The 15837-nt window shown below is 40.7% G+C and overlaps 2 protein-coding genes across 3 annotated transcripts in view; both read left to right on the plus strand.

Moving 5' to 3' along the window:
* Nucleotides 1-7330: 7330 nt before the first annotated feature.
* The window catches only part of rab41 (RAB41, member RAS oncogene family), a 38142-nt gene continuing 29635 nt past the window's right edge, over nucleotides 7331-15837 (plus strand). The window contains exon 1 of one of the 2 annotated variants that reach the window (XM_059977049.1): nucleotides 7331-7514. In XM_059977049.1, coding sequence (XP_059833032.1) covers nucleotides 7442-7514 — 73 coding nt within the window. In that variant the 5' untranslated portion in view covers nucleotides 7331-7441. The remainder of the gene's footprint in view (nucleotides 7515-15837) is intronic. The other variant, XM_059977048.1, reaches the window with a different exon arrangement.
* LOC132397728 (general transcription factor II-I repeat domain-containing protein 2-like) lies at nucleotides 13334-14471 on the plus strand. Its single transcript, XM_059976493.1, has 2 exons — nucleotides 13334-13460; nucleotides 13751-14471. Exon 2 carries the CDS (start codon nucleotides 13869-13871, stop codon nucleotides 14469-14471), a length of 603 nt encoding a protein of 200 aa, XP_059832476.1. The 5' UTR covers nucleotides 13334-13460; nucleotides 13751-13868.

Consider the following 15837-nt stretch of genomic DNA (forward strand, 5'->3'; position numbering starts at 1 on the left):
GAAGAAGAGTTTAGCGTCATGCTGGGCACGGAACTCACTGAGGTGTGGACGGAGGGGGACAAAAGTGAGGCCCTTGCTGAGCACAGAATGCTCTGCCTCAGAGAGGGGAAGGTCAGAGGGGATGGTGAAGACATGGCAAGGGTTGGGGCTGGGGTCAGAGGAGGGTAAAGAGTGGGAGGTCTCAGGAGGGAGAGGGGGGGTTAGGATGTTCAGGGAGAGCAGGCTGAGGGGAGGATAGGGGATCAGAGGAATGGAGGGGAGATGAAGGGTGTAGGGAAGATAGGGGGTAGTAGAGGAATAAGACGAGCGGTAGGACCCAGCGGCAGTAAGAGCGGTCCTGGTCTGGATAAGATCAGGATCTCGGTTCGAGCTGGATCTAGAGCTATGGCTTGGGTCATAGCTATGGTCGGAGTCTGTGGCCTGCAGGACGCAAGAACTGAGGTCCAAATCAGAAGCGGGTGAGTCCATGGCGCGCTGGGAGTTGATGCCCATGTCCGGGAGGCCATGGTTCCAGTCAGCGGTGGATGGGTCTTCGGCCTGCCGGAGGCCTGAGAAGTCGAAGTCCAAGAGGTCAGGGTCCGGGCTGGAGGCAGTTGTTATGGGCTACAGGCAGGCGAGCTTGTGATCCTTCATGGACGTGAAGAAGGAGAAGAAACGGCGGTTGGAGGAGTGAATCTGGCGGAAAATGAAGTGTAGGAGTGGTCCATGGCAGACAGTTGAGAGCGAGGCCCACAGTAGTGGCAGAGCGAGACAGGGTCCGTTGGTATCTCTGCATGGCAGTGAGCGTGGCTCGGAGAATCCGGCGCGAGCAGCAGAGGGAGCAACGGTCAATAAAACGGCGGTACCAGGGATCCCCGCTGGGCCCGAAGTGGGAGGCCTGGAACCAGAGCTGGAATCCCTGCAGTACGAGATGGTGGCGGAGACACGTTCCCAAAAACGAGATGTAGCTGTGGTACCGTGTCTGTGTCAGGACATGATCAAAGAGTCGAAGAGAGGCGGAGATCACAGAGAGTGAGCAGTGAGAAAGGGTCTCAGTGAACTCCCGTCGAAGAGAAGATGTAAACTTCTTCAGGGTAGGCATACCTCGAAGAGACTTTGCAGTGGAGTAACGAATAGTAAACACAAAGTACACTGCAGATGCTGTTGTCAAATCAAGATGTACAAAAAAGCTGGATGAACTCAGCATGTCAGGCAGCATCCGTTGAAAGAAGTGCTTATTTGGTGAGATTGCTAATGGTGCTGCTCAGTCACTGTAACCACTGCCAGTGCTAGCTAGCATCATGCATTGCACAAAATTCAATAAACAATGCTTATTTTTTTAAATCACGAATTCTCACAGAACCCCTAGTGACCACTCACAGAATCCTATTTGAGAAACCCTATCTTAGTCAATCTTCCTGACTATTGACAAATCATTAAGTTCCATATCATCTACATATTTACCGATCTTCTGTATTTGCATTCAAGTTGTTAATAGATAATACGAACTGCAATGGTCCCAGCATTGATTTTTGTTGTACACCACCAGTCACAGACATCCTTCCAACACTACCCTCAACCTCCTCTCTACAAACCAATTTAGGATCCAATTAGCCAGTTCATGTTGAATCTCATAGGCCTTAGCTTTCCAGACCCATCAATATGCAGGACCTTATCAAATGCCTTACTAAAGTTCACATTGTTACATACATGCAATCCTGGGGAAAGTACCGCTCACGTGCACGCAACCCTGTAAAAGTATCAGCAGCAATTGAACACACTGGAGTCTGGTTTTGCTGTTAACAACCACTATTTTATTAGTAACTACATCATATAATAACATAACCAGGTAATCCAAAAGTTAGGTGTTATGCATATATAGGTGTATAGATAAAGTTCACTGAACAAATTCAAGCTCAGGTGGTAAGAGTTAAAGTCTTATGATGGTATGTAAGGGAAGTTCAGTTCAATCCTCAGGTTATTTAATGCAAGATATCTGTAATCCAAAAGCGAATGTTGTGAGAAGGCAATTACGTTGATATTCCACAGATTCCACAACAGCAATACAAAATAACAGTAGCAATAGGTCTTATCTCTGAAGTTGTTCCACTCCACACATGAGAAGTATCACCGACAGTAATCTTCAACGAATATCCTTTCAATGCAACTTGAATTCAGCTACGGGACATCTCAAAGTGGTGGCCACAGGATACTCAAACAGAATCCATATATGGATTATCATCAACAGTAGCTTATCACAAAGGGGTCCCTCTTTCAGGGAAAACTACCATCCAGGCATAGGTAAACATACCGGTAGATTCCACAAGGCTAACCCAACCACACAAAGTGATAACCACTTATCCAGTTTCACAACATATGAAATAACTCTTACAGTGATTTGCCACAGGTATGCCTTCTTCAGTGAATTACCACACCCAGGCAAGGGTAAACACACACGTGGTATTCACAAAGATTTCCCCTCACCAGAGAACCCACTCCTGTGGATTAACTATGTGACAATCACACTTTCGTATTCAAATGGAATCAAACTCACCCTTATGGGCTACTCGGACAGTCCAAACAGTGATCTTTTTGTCACCAGGTTTCTTCTGTTTCAAACCTTCCTCTCCTCTCCTCTCTCTGCAAACTTCTTCCAGTTGCAGCACTTGTGAGAGTCACTTATCAATACTCTGGATCGATCTCAACTCACCCCCTTTGGGCTACTGTAAGTTTAAACCAGCGACCCCACTCACTAGTGTCTTTCATTGATCAAAACCATCTCGAGTCTTTCTGTGTGTCCGTGAGAGGATCATCTGACCTTGCTTATTCAAAACAAGCTGCGAGAAACCACAAAAATTCATTGTCCATTAAATAACTCCACCTCTCTTCCACCATGGCAACCCAGAAGCCGTAGTGTCCTTGTAAAAGTCCAAACACACGCTGCTCACTGCAGCAACCCAGCAATTTTGTAATCAGTAGAAATCTAACAGTGTCCAGAAGTCAGTCTCATTCCCTTGGCATTTTAAAGCGACAGTCCACAGAAAAAATGAACCCTAGGGGAATATAACAACATGGACAACCATCCTGCCTTCATCAATTTGCTTAGTTATCAAATCAACTTAAAATTTCTTAACTTACATTACTGCAGATCTTTTTTCAATGGTAATACATTTCTACACAGAAAACCTGCATGGTTAAGTAAATTTACATCAGCGCATATTGTTTTTTTCTTTGTTTAATATTTTTGTGATTACATTTTCCCACAAAATTCTTATACTATTTATAATAATTCTGACAGTAATCAATGAGGGAAAGTAGAGAATAAACACTTCAGGGGCTTCTACTTTACATTCTGTATACTCAGTGGCCACTTTGTTGGGTATAGCTGCTCTTAGTGCAAATACCTAATCTGCCAATCATGTGACAGCAACTCAATGCATAAAAAGCATGCAGACATGGTCAAAAGGTTCGGTTGTTGTCCAGACCAACATCAGAATTGGGAAGAAATGTGATCTAAGTGACTTTGACTATGGAATGATTGTTGGATCTAGACAGGGTAGTTTGAGTATCTCAGAAACTGCTGGTTTCCTGACATTTTCATGTACAACAATCTGTAGGGTTTACAGAGAGTGGCCAAACTAGTTCAAGCAGACAGGAAGGCAACAACAACTCAAATAAGCACACATTACAACAGTGATGTGCAGAAGAGCATCTCTGAATGAACATGTCAAATCTTGAAGTGGACGGCCTACAGCAGCAGAAGACCACAAACATACACTCATTAGCCACTTTAGGTACAGGAGGTAGCTAATAAAGTGGCCAGTGAGTTTGAACTCTCCTGTCAGATGATAAAAACAATTCTTAATCATTATTTTTATTTGGGGTTTATTTGTTTAACGTTAGCTGTCTCCAATAGGTACCCACATTCAAGTTAAATTGTTTGCTTATTTCAAGCCCATTTATTTACTGTATCTTTATTGCTTCTTAATATTTAGTTATCTGTTTCATTTCCCCTGGTGCATTAGCTCAGTATCAATAAGTCTGGTTATTTTTTTCTCTTTTTACAATGTAACCAATAAGCCTGGAATCATCCTAGTTAGCTTTTCTAACAACTTTCCAATGAATCTATGACATTGTTTCTTTCAGAAAGAGGATTGCAATAAAGCAGATTTAGCTTCACTTCAAACCTGAAAAAGGTTAGTATGCATTATGGTGCAGTGTCTTCTAGGTGAAACCCAGGATGCCATATAAATACCAACTTTTCCATTATAAAGTGCTTTCAAAGAGTAATTAAGTATGAATAATGTTTCTGATATCAGCTCTGGAAAAGCTATACTGTTGTTGGCTTGGTTGGTCATACAATAATAAATCAGTTTAAGAAAGCCCTTTCAAATCTTGATTGTTCTTTAGAGAAGATACTTTATTGAATTCTAGTGATGTATGTGTTGGTGGTCCTGACTTATAATCTCTGTTGTTTCTGACAGACTGCAGTTATATTCCCCTAATAACTGTAGCTCAGGACTCTGTGTGATGTACCTTATCTTTATGTAGAGTTGCCACAATCTGCCTACTTGCAAAGTATGCAGAGAAATCCAACTTGGCTCTCTGCTAATTATTTTGTTTACTAAAATGCTTTTCTGTAATATCTGGCTGTCCTGCAGAACCTTGAAAAAGTAAATGACAGAAAGACATACAATTTGATTTTGTTGCTCTAGTTTTATTTTTGTTTACAATATGTTTATATAACACTTAATGGGAGCCATATATAAATCTTTCTATCCATAAATCTGAAGAACATTTTGTTGTGCTTTTCTTCTTTTAGTGACATTTGTTTCATTGGCATACTCCTGGAATTTTAAGAGTTGTATCCTTCTGGGATAGAATTAGATTTTGTTTTGTCCGTAGTACTGAAGATTATTGTACAATGAGTAATACACATGCTTTCTGTTCCAGCAGGCTTTGGCTTAGATTTGCAGCATTATATCCACAGGTAAAGTTCCTGACACTTACTAAATGATGCACTGAGACTGGGAGTGATAAGTTTTGAGAGGCGAACTTAGAAGTACAGCTTACCAGATGGATGTTCTGCATGGACCAGAACTGCATGCAAAAACCAAATAGGGTATCTGAAACATCTCCCCTTGACACTGTTGTTCTTCCCACAACTACCTCTATCAGGTCACCCCTTGCCTCCTATGCTGCAGTGAATAAAGCTGCTGCCCATCTATTTGTACTGATTAGCTCTGTCTACTGTATACCGTATCTCACTTTTTACCATGCTGTTAGTCCAGCTAAACATGAAGTTCAAAAATGTTCAGATCAAAGGCTAGATAGCCTGACATGAATCACTGTCTACAAAGTTCATATTAGGAGAGTGATCAATACAGCACAAATAACACTCAAGAAGTTCAATACAATCCAAGACATAGCAGCTTTTTGGATTTGTACCATAAATATTTATTCCTTCCTCTAGTGACACAGAACAGCTGTAGTGCGTATCATCTTCAAAATGCACTGAAGGTTTTTGCACAGGTTAATTTGAAAATTACTCCATACCCCATGACCTTTGCGACCATGAACAAAAAGGTCAGCAAGTGCATTGGAACAACATTGGCTTCAGGTTTCTCAATTATTCTTGAGAACATGCTAGTGAGCACAGAATTGCTGCAGACCTTCTAGTAATGGAATTCCCACAATTTTGTTGGATAGGAATTTCCTGGATTTAGACTGAGTGACAATGAAGTGGCACTACATTACCAAGTCAGGCTCCCCAGCAGGCTCTCCTGTGCTGTGCTGACTGGGAAATACATTATCCAGCAGTGGTCTGGAGGTGTAAAGAGATTGTATGCCCAAAGTGAGAATTAGCTAGTCAAACAGGAAACTGGGAAATGTTAAGGCATCAGAAGTAATGTAGTTGAAGGTGAGAAGAGACTGAATGAAACAGAAAGAGAAGAGCCACCATGGGAAGGAAACCATGGGTCTAATAGGACAAACTTGCTTTTGGATCTTAGGAATAAGAATGGTTGTAGGACTATAAGAAATTATAGAGAAGATCTCCAAAAGAAATGAAGTTAGTGATTGTTTGGGAAACAATTATCTGACATTTTCTGGTGGAGTGCTGATGCAGGTAGAGTTATGATCACATGTCATAGATCTTTTACTTACAGCATGAAACATGAAGAGCTCAATGAAACTAAGTGTAGTGTATTCGAGAACATTGTAGTCTGATTATTGAACTTTACAAAATGTTACTATCCTTCTTCTTAGTTTCTTCAGGTAGACTTACTTTCACCCTTAATTTGTGGGTTCTAAGGTGGTGAAAGAAACAAATATAGGAAAAGCCAGGGATTAATATCATTGCTCACATCATGAAGCGAATGTAATATCTGTGGACAGCCAAATTTAAGGAGAATATTCCTTCTCAGTTAATGCAGTCAAAGGCATTTCTCAGGTCAATAATGGTCACATGTAATAGCTGGTGCAGCTCTCTGCATTTTTAAACAGCTATTGCAGGGAGGATCATGTCTACTGTGCCCCAGGATGATCCAAATCTACACTGTTCATTCAGAGAGCTGTTCTTTGGCCACTGGAAGAAGGAAGTTGAGAAAGGCCCTGGTGATGACTTTTCTTGTGGGTACAATTAAACCTCTCTAGCTCCCAGTGTCATACTTGTCTCTTATGCAATCCAGACGGCAGTTAAGACACACGTCAATGCTTCAAACAGTGGCTGTTTTAAATAAAGATTATTGCCCGCAACTAACACTACATTTATTACAGATGGAGGCAAGACCATTAATGGATTTGAAACCAAGTTAAAAGTCATTGTTGAACTAGAAAGTAATGTAAGTCAGTGAACAAGCAGAAAACATACAAACAAGTCTTTCCACTGTTTTGAATTAGCTCCAGTTTCTACAGAGTAACTTGGTTCTACGCTTGCCATTATTATGTTGACATTACTGTAATCCACTGAAAGGGATGTAAGTTCTCTCTCTCTCTCTCTCATATATATATCAAAGCTTCAGAGCTGGCCTCTGATGAAACTTGAAACAATTGACTCCTTTTCTCTCTTAGTACATATGGGGTGTTGAGTATTTCCAGCAATACCCTTTATAATATAAATGCAATTCTATTCTTATCAAGGTTCTGTTCAGGATATGCGAACTGCGCTTTCTCCTTTTCCACATGTACAGCAATTTTTTGTGAGAAAGTAATCGAAGACGCTTCAAAAGATTATAATCGGACATGTTCCTTTACAGCAGCACATTCAAATCGCTCCCACCTCCGAAGCAAGCAATGGACAGCAAATCGTCATAGAAACGTGGCGGCCGTCAAACGCTCATCAGCAACGTACAGGGTGGGGTCGTCAAGCGCCGGCGGAAGTGACGCACTTGTTGCTGCGGTGACGAGCTTGTCTTGGTGGTCGTTCGATCTCGTTCATTTCGTTTCGCTTTTTAGCACAATCATGTCCGGCGGTGGCGGAGAGTTTGGAAACCCCTTACGCAAGTTTAAGCTCGTCTTCCTTGGTGAACAGAGCGGTGAGTGATCAGCCTAGGCCCGAAGATGAGCCTCGGATTATCGTGAGCAAAACAGGCGAGGGCAGAGCGCAGGGTGGTAGCATCCGGGCCTTTGGGCGACTTTCAGGCAGGCATTGGGTCCGCGGTGTTTTCCGTGCGCTGCAGGGTCGTATTCTCAATGCCGAGCAGATTCACGCGGAGGCCTGCCAATTCACGCCATCTAGATTTGGGTCTAGGATCAATGACCTCACTGAAGGAGACTCCCTCCTCCTACCTGGAAACTTTAGTGATCAAGGCATTAATAATAATGCATTGAGAGCTTACCCTTTTCTTCCTGTTTAATGCTTAGTTCATTAGCTAATAATTGGTCTGTCTCACTCCCTTTCCAATCGGTAGGCCTTTGCATCTTCTCTTCCTCAGACGTTTCTTCCGTTCTTCGGAAGTCGTGTTATTTTGTATTTTATTTTTTATTTCCACGTTCTCATACATAGACAAATCAAGTTAGCCTCATCTTTACGCATCGCTCCAAAGTATTAATTAATATTTTGATCAGCAAGTTGTTTGGAGAGTAGCAACAACAAAATGTGGCTGAATAATATGTATTTGTCAAACTCCAGTCTAGTTTCGAGCAGGCTGTTGTTATTATTGTGCTTTCACCTGCAACAATTTTGCATTCAAGTTTATGAATGGATGGAGATTTTCAGCCCTTAGCTGGGGCAGCATCTCAGATCTGTAATATTGAGACACCAGTCTCTATAAATATTTCATGTTTCAAAGTCTTTTAAAATATATGCTTGCCTTATCTGTGATGTTTGCTGCAGTCAGCTAATACCTAAAATTAGATGTAATAGATTCAAATGTTGTTAGTGCCAATATTTTTTCTTAAATTTCAAAGCATTTCATCTTGGACAATCCACATTGCTTTGCCACTTTTCCTTTCCCAGGATAGGGTCATTTAACTGCCTGTACGTTCCTGTGAATGGCTTTAGCAATTTGGATGATAAACCTAAAGTGGATCTCTTGTTCTACCAGTCGTTAGTGAAGAAATGCTCCACAATTAATAATGTGCAAAAAAAAGCAGTTGTTTGCACTACGTTCAAAGTTACACTCTTGATTTTCTCTCAGTGGTTTGTGGATTATTGTGGAATCTGATGTTTGTTGACTTAATGCTCATTGAACCCAAGATTTCCTTGGTGAAGGTGGTAGGTGGTGATAATAAAGAACCTTCCAAACCATTGGTTCTGTCTTCCTATTTTCTGTGTAGTAGGTAGCATATCCATATCACCTCCGATTATCCAGTTGCTAAAAAAATTAATGAATAAACAGTCAATATTTCGGGCCAAGACCCTTCATCGGGATTGGAAAGGAGGGATAAAGATGCAGGAATAAGGTGGGAGGAGGGGAAAGGCAAACTAGAAGGCAATAGGTAAAGCCAGGTGGGAGTAAGAAGTAAGAATGAAGTAAGAAGCTGTGAGTTGATAGGTGGAAAAGGCAAAGGGCTGGAGAAGAAGGAATCTGATAGGTGAAAAGAGTTGACCATGAGAGAAAAGGAAGGAGGAATACCAGAGGGAAGTGATAGGCAGGTGAGGAGAAGAGGTTAGAGGCCAGAGGTGGGGATTAGAAGAATGAAGGGAGAGGGGAAAAAAATAATCAATATTCATGCCATCTGGTTAGAAGCTACTGAGACGGAATGAGCTGTTGCTTCATTGTGGCAAAAGAGGGGGCCCTGAACTGACATGCCAGGTAGGGAATGGTAATAGAGTTAATATAGCTGGCCACCAGGAAATGCCTATTTTTGCAGGTGAAGTTGAAATGCGCAACAAAGCTGTCCCCTATTTTATGCAGTCTCACCAATGTAGAGGATGCATCAGGAGCACCAGATACAATAGATTATCCCAACAGATTCACAAATGAAGTGTTCCCTCACCTGGAAGTACTATTTGGGACTTTAAATGGAGGTGAAGGAGGAGGTTAATGGGCTGCTGTAGCATTTCTGTTACTTGCAGTGTGCTGGTAGGATGCAACAAAGGAATCATGGAGCGATCCTTGCAGAAAGCAGAGAGTGGAATAGAGGTAAAGATGTGTTTGGTGGTAGGATCTCATTGAAGTTGGAGGAATTTGCAGGGAATGATGTATTGGATTTGGGGGCTCATGGGGTTGTAGGTGAGGACTGGGAACTCTATCCCTGTTAAGGTGGCAAGAAGATAGGGTGAGTGCAGGGAGGGAGAAGATGGGCTGAAAGTTTTGTTAAGTATTTATGTTCGTTTTAAGTTTAATAGGAATCTACTTGCTTTCTGTAATTCCTTGTATTTGTGGTTCCTGCAAAGGAACCTCTACATTGTACCAGGAGCATTTATATTATCCCTTTTCAGAGATAATTTCTTTGTTGCATTTTATAAAGGATCATGGGTGTACTGTGCCAGCAGGAAATCTCACAGGCAAAATTATTCAATATGATGGTTCAAGTAAGGATATCCAATGTGGAGTATTTCTTCATAGTGAGAAATTGAATAACGTGCTATTCATATTTCTGCACACAAATCAAAGTAAATAGATTCAGCAAATTTGAAAGCAAGTAGTGTAATGACCCTTCCCCCCCCCCCCCCCCAAGAAGATCTGAATATAAGATTTAGAATATCTCGCTCCAATTATATAAAACCCCGATGATGTTGCATCTGGAATATTGTGTACAGGTTAAGTTTCTCCACCTAAGTTTGTACAGGCAGTGAGGTACAACAAAGATTTGCCAGGTTGCCTGGCATGCTGCATGCCCTGCATTCTCAGTCAAATGGAAAGAATTTCTCCAGGCCTAACAGGGTAGATGCAGAGATATTTAGTTGGCTGTGATATCATGAATCAAAGAACACAAAATGATAATAAAGGGTCAACTATTTAGAACAGATGTGAAGAAATTTGTGAACACATTGTGAATTCAGTCTTCAGAATTCACTGTCCAAGAGTGCATTGAAGGCTTTTATATACAATATCAAAGTTCAATAAATTTTTGCTGTGGAGGATATGGGGTTACCGCAAGATATAAGACATTGAAGCAGAATTAGGCCATTCAGCCCATTAGGGCTGCTCTGCCATTTCATTATAGCTGATTTATTATCCCTCTCAACCCAATTCTCAAGCTTTGTCTCTAACCTATGATGCCTTCACTAATCAAGAACCTATCATCCTCCACTTTAAATATACTCAATGACTTGGTCTTCACAGCTGTCTCCAGTAATAAATTCCACAAATTTATTACCCTCTGATTAAAGAGATTCCTCGTCATCTCTGTTCCCAGTGGCCGTTGCTCTTGGCAAAGGTTGTGCCCTCTGGTATTAGACTCACCACTGCAGGAACCATTGTCTCCACACCTACTCTATCTGGGCCTTTCAGTATTCAATTGGTTTTAATGAGATTTCTCTTCCCCCCCCCCCTCCCCCATCCTTCTAAATTCCAGTGAGTACAGACCCAGTGCTATCAAACTCTCCTCGTATGATAACCTTTTCATTCCTAGAATCATCCTTGTGAATCTCCCATGAACACGCTCCAATGCCAGCACCTCTTTTCTTGGATGAGGAGCCCAAAACTGTTCACAGCACTCAAGGTGAGGCCTCACCAGTGCATTATAAAGCCTCAGCATCCATCCCTGCTCTTGTTTTCTAGACCCCTTGAAATGAATGCTAACATTGTATTTGCTTTCCTCACTACCGACTCTACCTGCAAGTTAACTTCTAGTGTATTCTGCACAAGGACTCCCAAGTTCCTTTACATCTCAGATTTTTGGATTTGAAAGTAATCTGCACAGGTATTTCCACTACCAAAGTGCATGACTATGCATTTTCCAACATTGTATTTCATTTGCCACTTTCTTGCCCATTCTAATCTGTCTAAGTTCTCCTGCAGCCTACCGGTTTCCTCACCACTACTTGCCCCTCCTTCAATTGCAGACTTGGCAACAAAGCCATCTATTCCTTCATGTAAACACTGATATGCAACATAAAAAGAAGCGGACCCAACACTGACCCCTGCAGTACACCATTAGTCACTGGGAGCCAACCAGAAAAGGATCCTTTTATTCCCGCTCACTACCTCCTACCAGTCAGCCAATGTTCTAACCATGCTAGTAACTTTCCTGTAATACCGTGGGCTCTTAACTTGGTAAGTAGTCTCGTGTGACACCTTGTCAAAGGCCTTCTGAAAGTCCAATACACAACATCAGCTGCTTCCCCTATCTATCCTACTTGTAATCTCCTCAAAGAATTCCAACAGGTTCGTCAGACAAGATTTTCCCATGCTGACTTTGTCCTATCTTGTCCTGTGTCACCAAGTACTCCATAACCTCATCCTTAACACTTGACTCCAACAACTTCCCAAACATTGAAATTAGGCTAACTGGTCTATAATTTCCTTTCTGCTGACTTTGCAATTTTCCAGTCATCATACCAGCTTCCAATAATTTTTAAAAGATCATTATTAATGCCTCCATAATTTCTACCGATACCTTTTTCAGAACCTGAGGGTGCAATTTATCTGGTCTGGGTGATGTCTGTATCCTTGGGTCTTTCAGCTTCTCCCTTGTGATAGTAACTGCAGTCACTTCTCTTCCCTCATGCCTTTCAGCATCTGGTACCCTGCTAGTGTCTTCCACAGTGAAGACTATTGCAAAATACTCATTTAGTTCATCTGCCATCTTGTTGTTCCCCATTATTATTTCTCTGGCTTCATTTTCTTGTGGTCCTATATCCACTTTCATCTCTTTTATGTTTTACATACTTGAAAAAGCTTTCGATATTGATTTTGTATACACTTTGATATTGCTTACTGACTTGCTTTCATATTTCATCTTTTCTGTCCAAATAATTCTTTTAGTTGCTTTCTGTAGGGTTTTAAAAGCTACCCAGTCCACTGTCTTCCCACTCATTTTTGCTTTGTTGTATGCCCTCTCTTTTGCTTTTACATTAGCTTTGTCTTCCCTAGTCAGCCACATTTGTACTATTTTGCTACTTGAGTATTTATTCATTTTTGGAAAACATTTGTTCTGCATCTTTCTCAATCTTCCCAGAAGCTCATACCATCACTGCTCTGCTGTCATCCCTGCCAGCATCTCCTTCCAGTTTACTTTGGCCTACTCCTTTCTCATACCACTGTAACTTCCTTTACTCCACTGAAATACTGCCACATTAGACTTTCATTTCTAACCTTTTATGCATATGCAGCTGTGGTAAAATAGCAAATAATCTTATTGAATGTCAGAGCATACATGAAGGACTGAAAAGCTTGCTCTGGCTTTCCTTGGTTGGTTCAGTTTGCACAATACCAAAGTTTGAAGGCAACTTAATAGAATGATTAAGAGTAAAAAGGGACTGGAAAAGATCAATTCAGGCATAAGTCTATTTTGTGCACAGTGATATCAAATAAAATTAAAAAGATAAAATTGCAGTTTTGCAAGGACTAGTAAAAGAAATCAATTAGACAATGATGCATACATTGATATATTTAGGTTTTTTATGTATAATTCTAACTTAATAAAAATATTGAAAACATTGACGGTTTTAATTCATTTCTAAATTTGAGCTACATCATCTTGCTTTATTATTGGAAATACAAGCGATATATATACACCTGTTTTCAGGGAAGTATTTATGATTTTTAAAAAAACAAAATTTGAAATATCTTTTTGATGTAAACCATTAAAATTTAAATTTTGTTGAACTTGGACAGAGATTTACGATGACGTGACAAAGTCTTATTTCATCAACTGAGATTACTGAAGTCTTTTACCACATCTGCTTAACAGAAGGTTAAATATTTAATTTTCCAAAACTTTATGAGGAACAACTTAAAACCAACTATCTCATGCAGTCTGTCATCATTATATTCTCTAGAGCGGGGGTCGGCAACCTGCGGCTCCCGAGCCATTTGTGGCTCTTTCACCTCTGTGCTGCGGCTCCCTGTGGCTTTGGGAAATAATTGGTCAGTATTTAATTAAAATGTATTTTATGTTAGTTTGTTAGCTTTTGAAATGTAATTATGGTGATCTTGTACATTTCCTGCCACATCCGAAACGGCTCACAATTAGCCGGCATTCCGGCTAAGGGAGATAGCCTACGGGGGTTTGTGAGTACGCGTCTTTTGCAGCATCTGCGTCCATGGGGGCTGGGTTGAGGGAGGCTTAAAAGCAAGGCTGTTTAGTTCGAATAAAGCTATCTTTGACTGCAGTTTACTGACACCGCTACAACGTGTTTTTATCGCTGGCTGTCCAGACGGAAGGTGCTGAAACGCTTTGTCGCGTGTCTGGAAGAAGTGAAAACTTTCCTGGGCAGCAAAGGGCTCACCTTTCCTGAGCTGGAACAGCCAGAGTGGCTGGAAAAGCTACACTTCATGGTAGACATGACAGCGCACCTGAACACGCTGAACACAGCTCTTCAGGGGAAAGGACGTACAGCCCTGCACATGTTGGAGGATGTTTTGGCATTCGAGCGCAAGTTGACAGTGCTTGCCAGAGATTTACAGAAAGGCACTTTGTCTCACTTCCCCAATTTGAGAGAGTTCAAACAAGGTCACGACATGATAATTTCGGAGTATTTACATTCTGCAATCATCGCAATGCAAACATCGTTTGGGAAACGCTTCTGTGAGTTCAGAGAGGAAAAAAACACATTATCCTTCCCGGTCACTCCCTTAAGCATCGATCCTTCCCTACTGAATACGACTGCATTGGCAGGTGTGAGTCAACCTGATCTTGAGATGGAACTGGCCGACATAGCCGACAAAGACATATGGGTGTCCAAGTTTAGACGCTTGACAGCAGACCTTGAAGATGTTGCCCGTCAGAAGGCCGTTCTTGCTCAGAAACACAAATGGAGTGATATTGAAAACCTCACAGATGACAGCTTGCGATCCTGTGTAAAGATGAAGGTGACATCATACAGCCCTGATGTGCAGACGCTGTGCGCTGAGGTCCAGGAGCAGAAATCCCATTAACCAAGTATGATAAATATTTTAATTGCCTATTATTTTACTTATATTCATATTTTTTCATAGTTCAGTGAAATAGTCCTTTCATTTTTCAGGATGACAGCTGGCTGACGTTATTTTTGGTTTGCTGCTGGCGGAAAATTTAAGTTCGGCGTTTTTCATAAATACAAGAAGGACTCAAATAGACATTGAATATTTTACTTAAAAGTAACTTTCAACCCAACGTCTTTTTTTCGGAGTTCAAAATGTTTTTGTTGCATGCAGAAATGTAATTTCGTTTTCTCTGCAGGAGTTCATCAATTTCATAAATGCAACACATTATAGTTTGTTTATACATAGCATAAAGGCAAAAAAAAACGTTGTATGCAGTGTTATTTCATTTTAAATGTCAAACGGGTTTTGCGGCTCCCAGTGTTTTCTTTTCTGTGGGAAACGGGTCCAAGTGGCTCTTTCAGTGGTAAAGGTTGCTGACCCCTGCTCTAGAGTATTGCTGGTAGTGATGCAGTAGTAAATGTAGTGTAGTAGCAATTGGACTATTCATTTAGCAATAATCAGTGCGTGTGGCAGAAGCATAATGTACACTTTGTATGGGTTATCATCATTATTCTGTCTACATAAATGCTACCTTGGTAAAGCAACATTATCAAAGACCCTATCCACCTTGGACATTTGTCTTCTTCCCACCCTATCCGGCTGAAGATTTAAAAGTCTGAAAGCAATGAACCACTATGCTCAAGGACAGCTTCTATCCCATTATTAAAAGACAATTGAATAGTCCCATAGTAAAATAAAAATGAACTCTTGACCTCAATCTATCTCATTATTACCTTGCACCTTATTGTCTGCCTGCACTGCAGTTTCTCTGTTGAACTTGTGCTACCCCAGTGCACTGTTGTATTGAATAGATCTGTATGAACAGTATGCAAGGCAGGTTTTTCACTATCTCTATGTGTGACAACTAATTTACCTCCCACCTCCACTCATCTAAGTGCATTCCAGTTAATTTTGGATTAACAATTTTACAGTTGCATGATCTTTTTTAATTTTTGAGAATAAATCTTGCTAGGGTTATTCTCAGTAGAAAACAATATTTTCATATTTTAGTTCTTAAAATGACTGTTTATATTAAGTTGTGATCTACAGGTCAGTGAGTTCATAATAGGTCAATGTTCAGAAGTCAGTTCTGTTTATGTTAACCAACAAGCCAGAAATATAATTCCTGTTCATTATTAGTTTTCTGTCCTAGTATATTTTCCAGACTTAAATAAAACTATCAACTATATTAAAATATCTAATTAGTATATGTTATATATTGGATATAATTTGCTTAAAATTACTAGATTGTGCAAACTAGTAATAAAGTTAAAATCCC

Source organism: Hypanus sabinus, chromosome 8 (assembly GCF_030144855.1).
Source record: "Hypanus sabinus isolate sHypSab1 chromosome 8, sHypSab1.hap1, whole genome shotgun sequence".
Taxonomy (NCBI): domain Eukaryota; kingdom Metazoa; phylum Chordata; class Chondrichthyes; order Myliobatiformes; family Dasyatidae; genus Hypanus; species Hypanus sabinus.

What these genes read in the sequence shown, in the direction of transcription:
- LOC132397728 (XM_059976493.1), top strand. Translation starts at nt 13,869, where the DNA reads ATGGTAGACATGACAGCGCACCTGAACACGCTGAACACAGCTCTTCAG.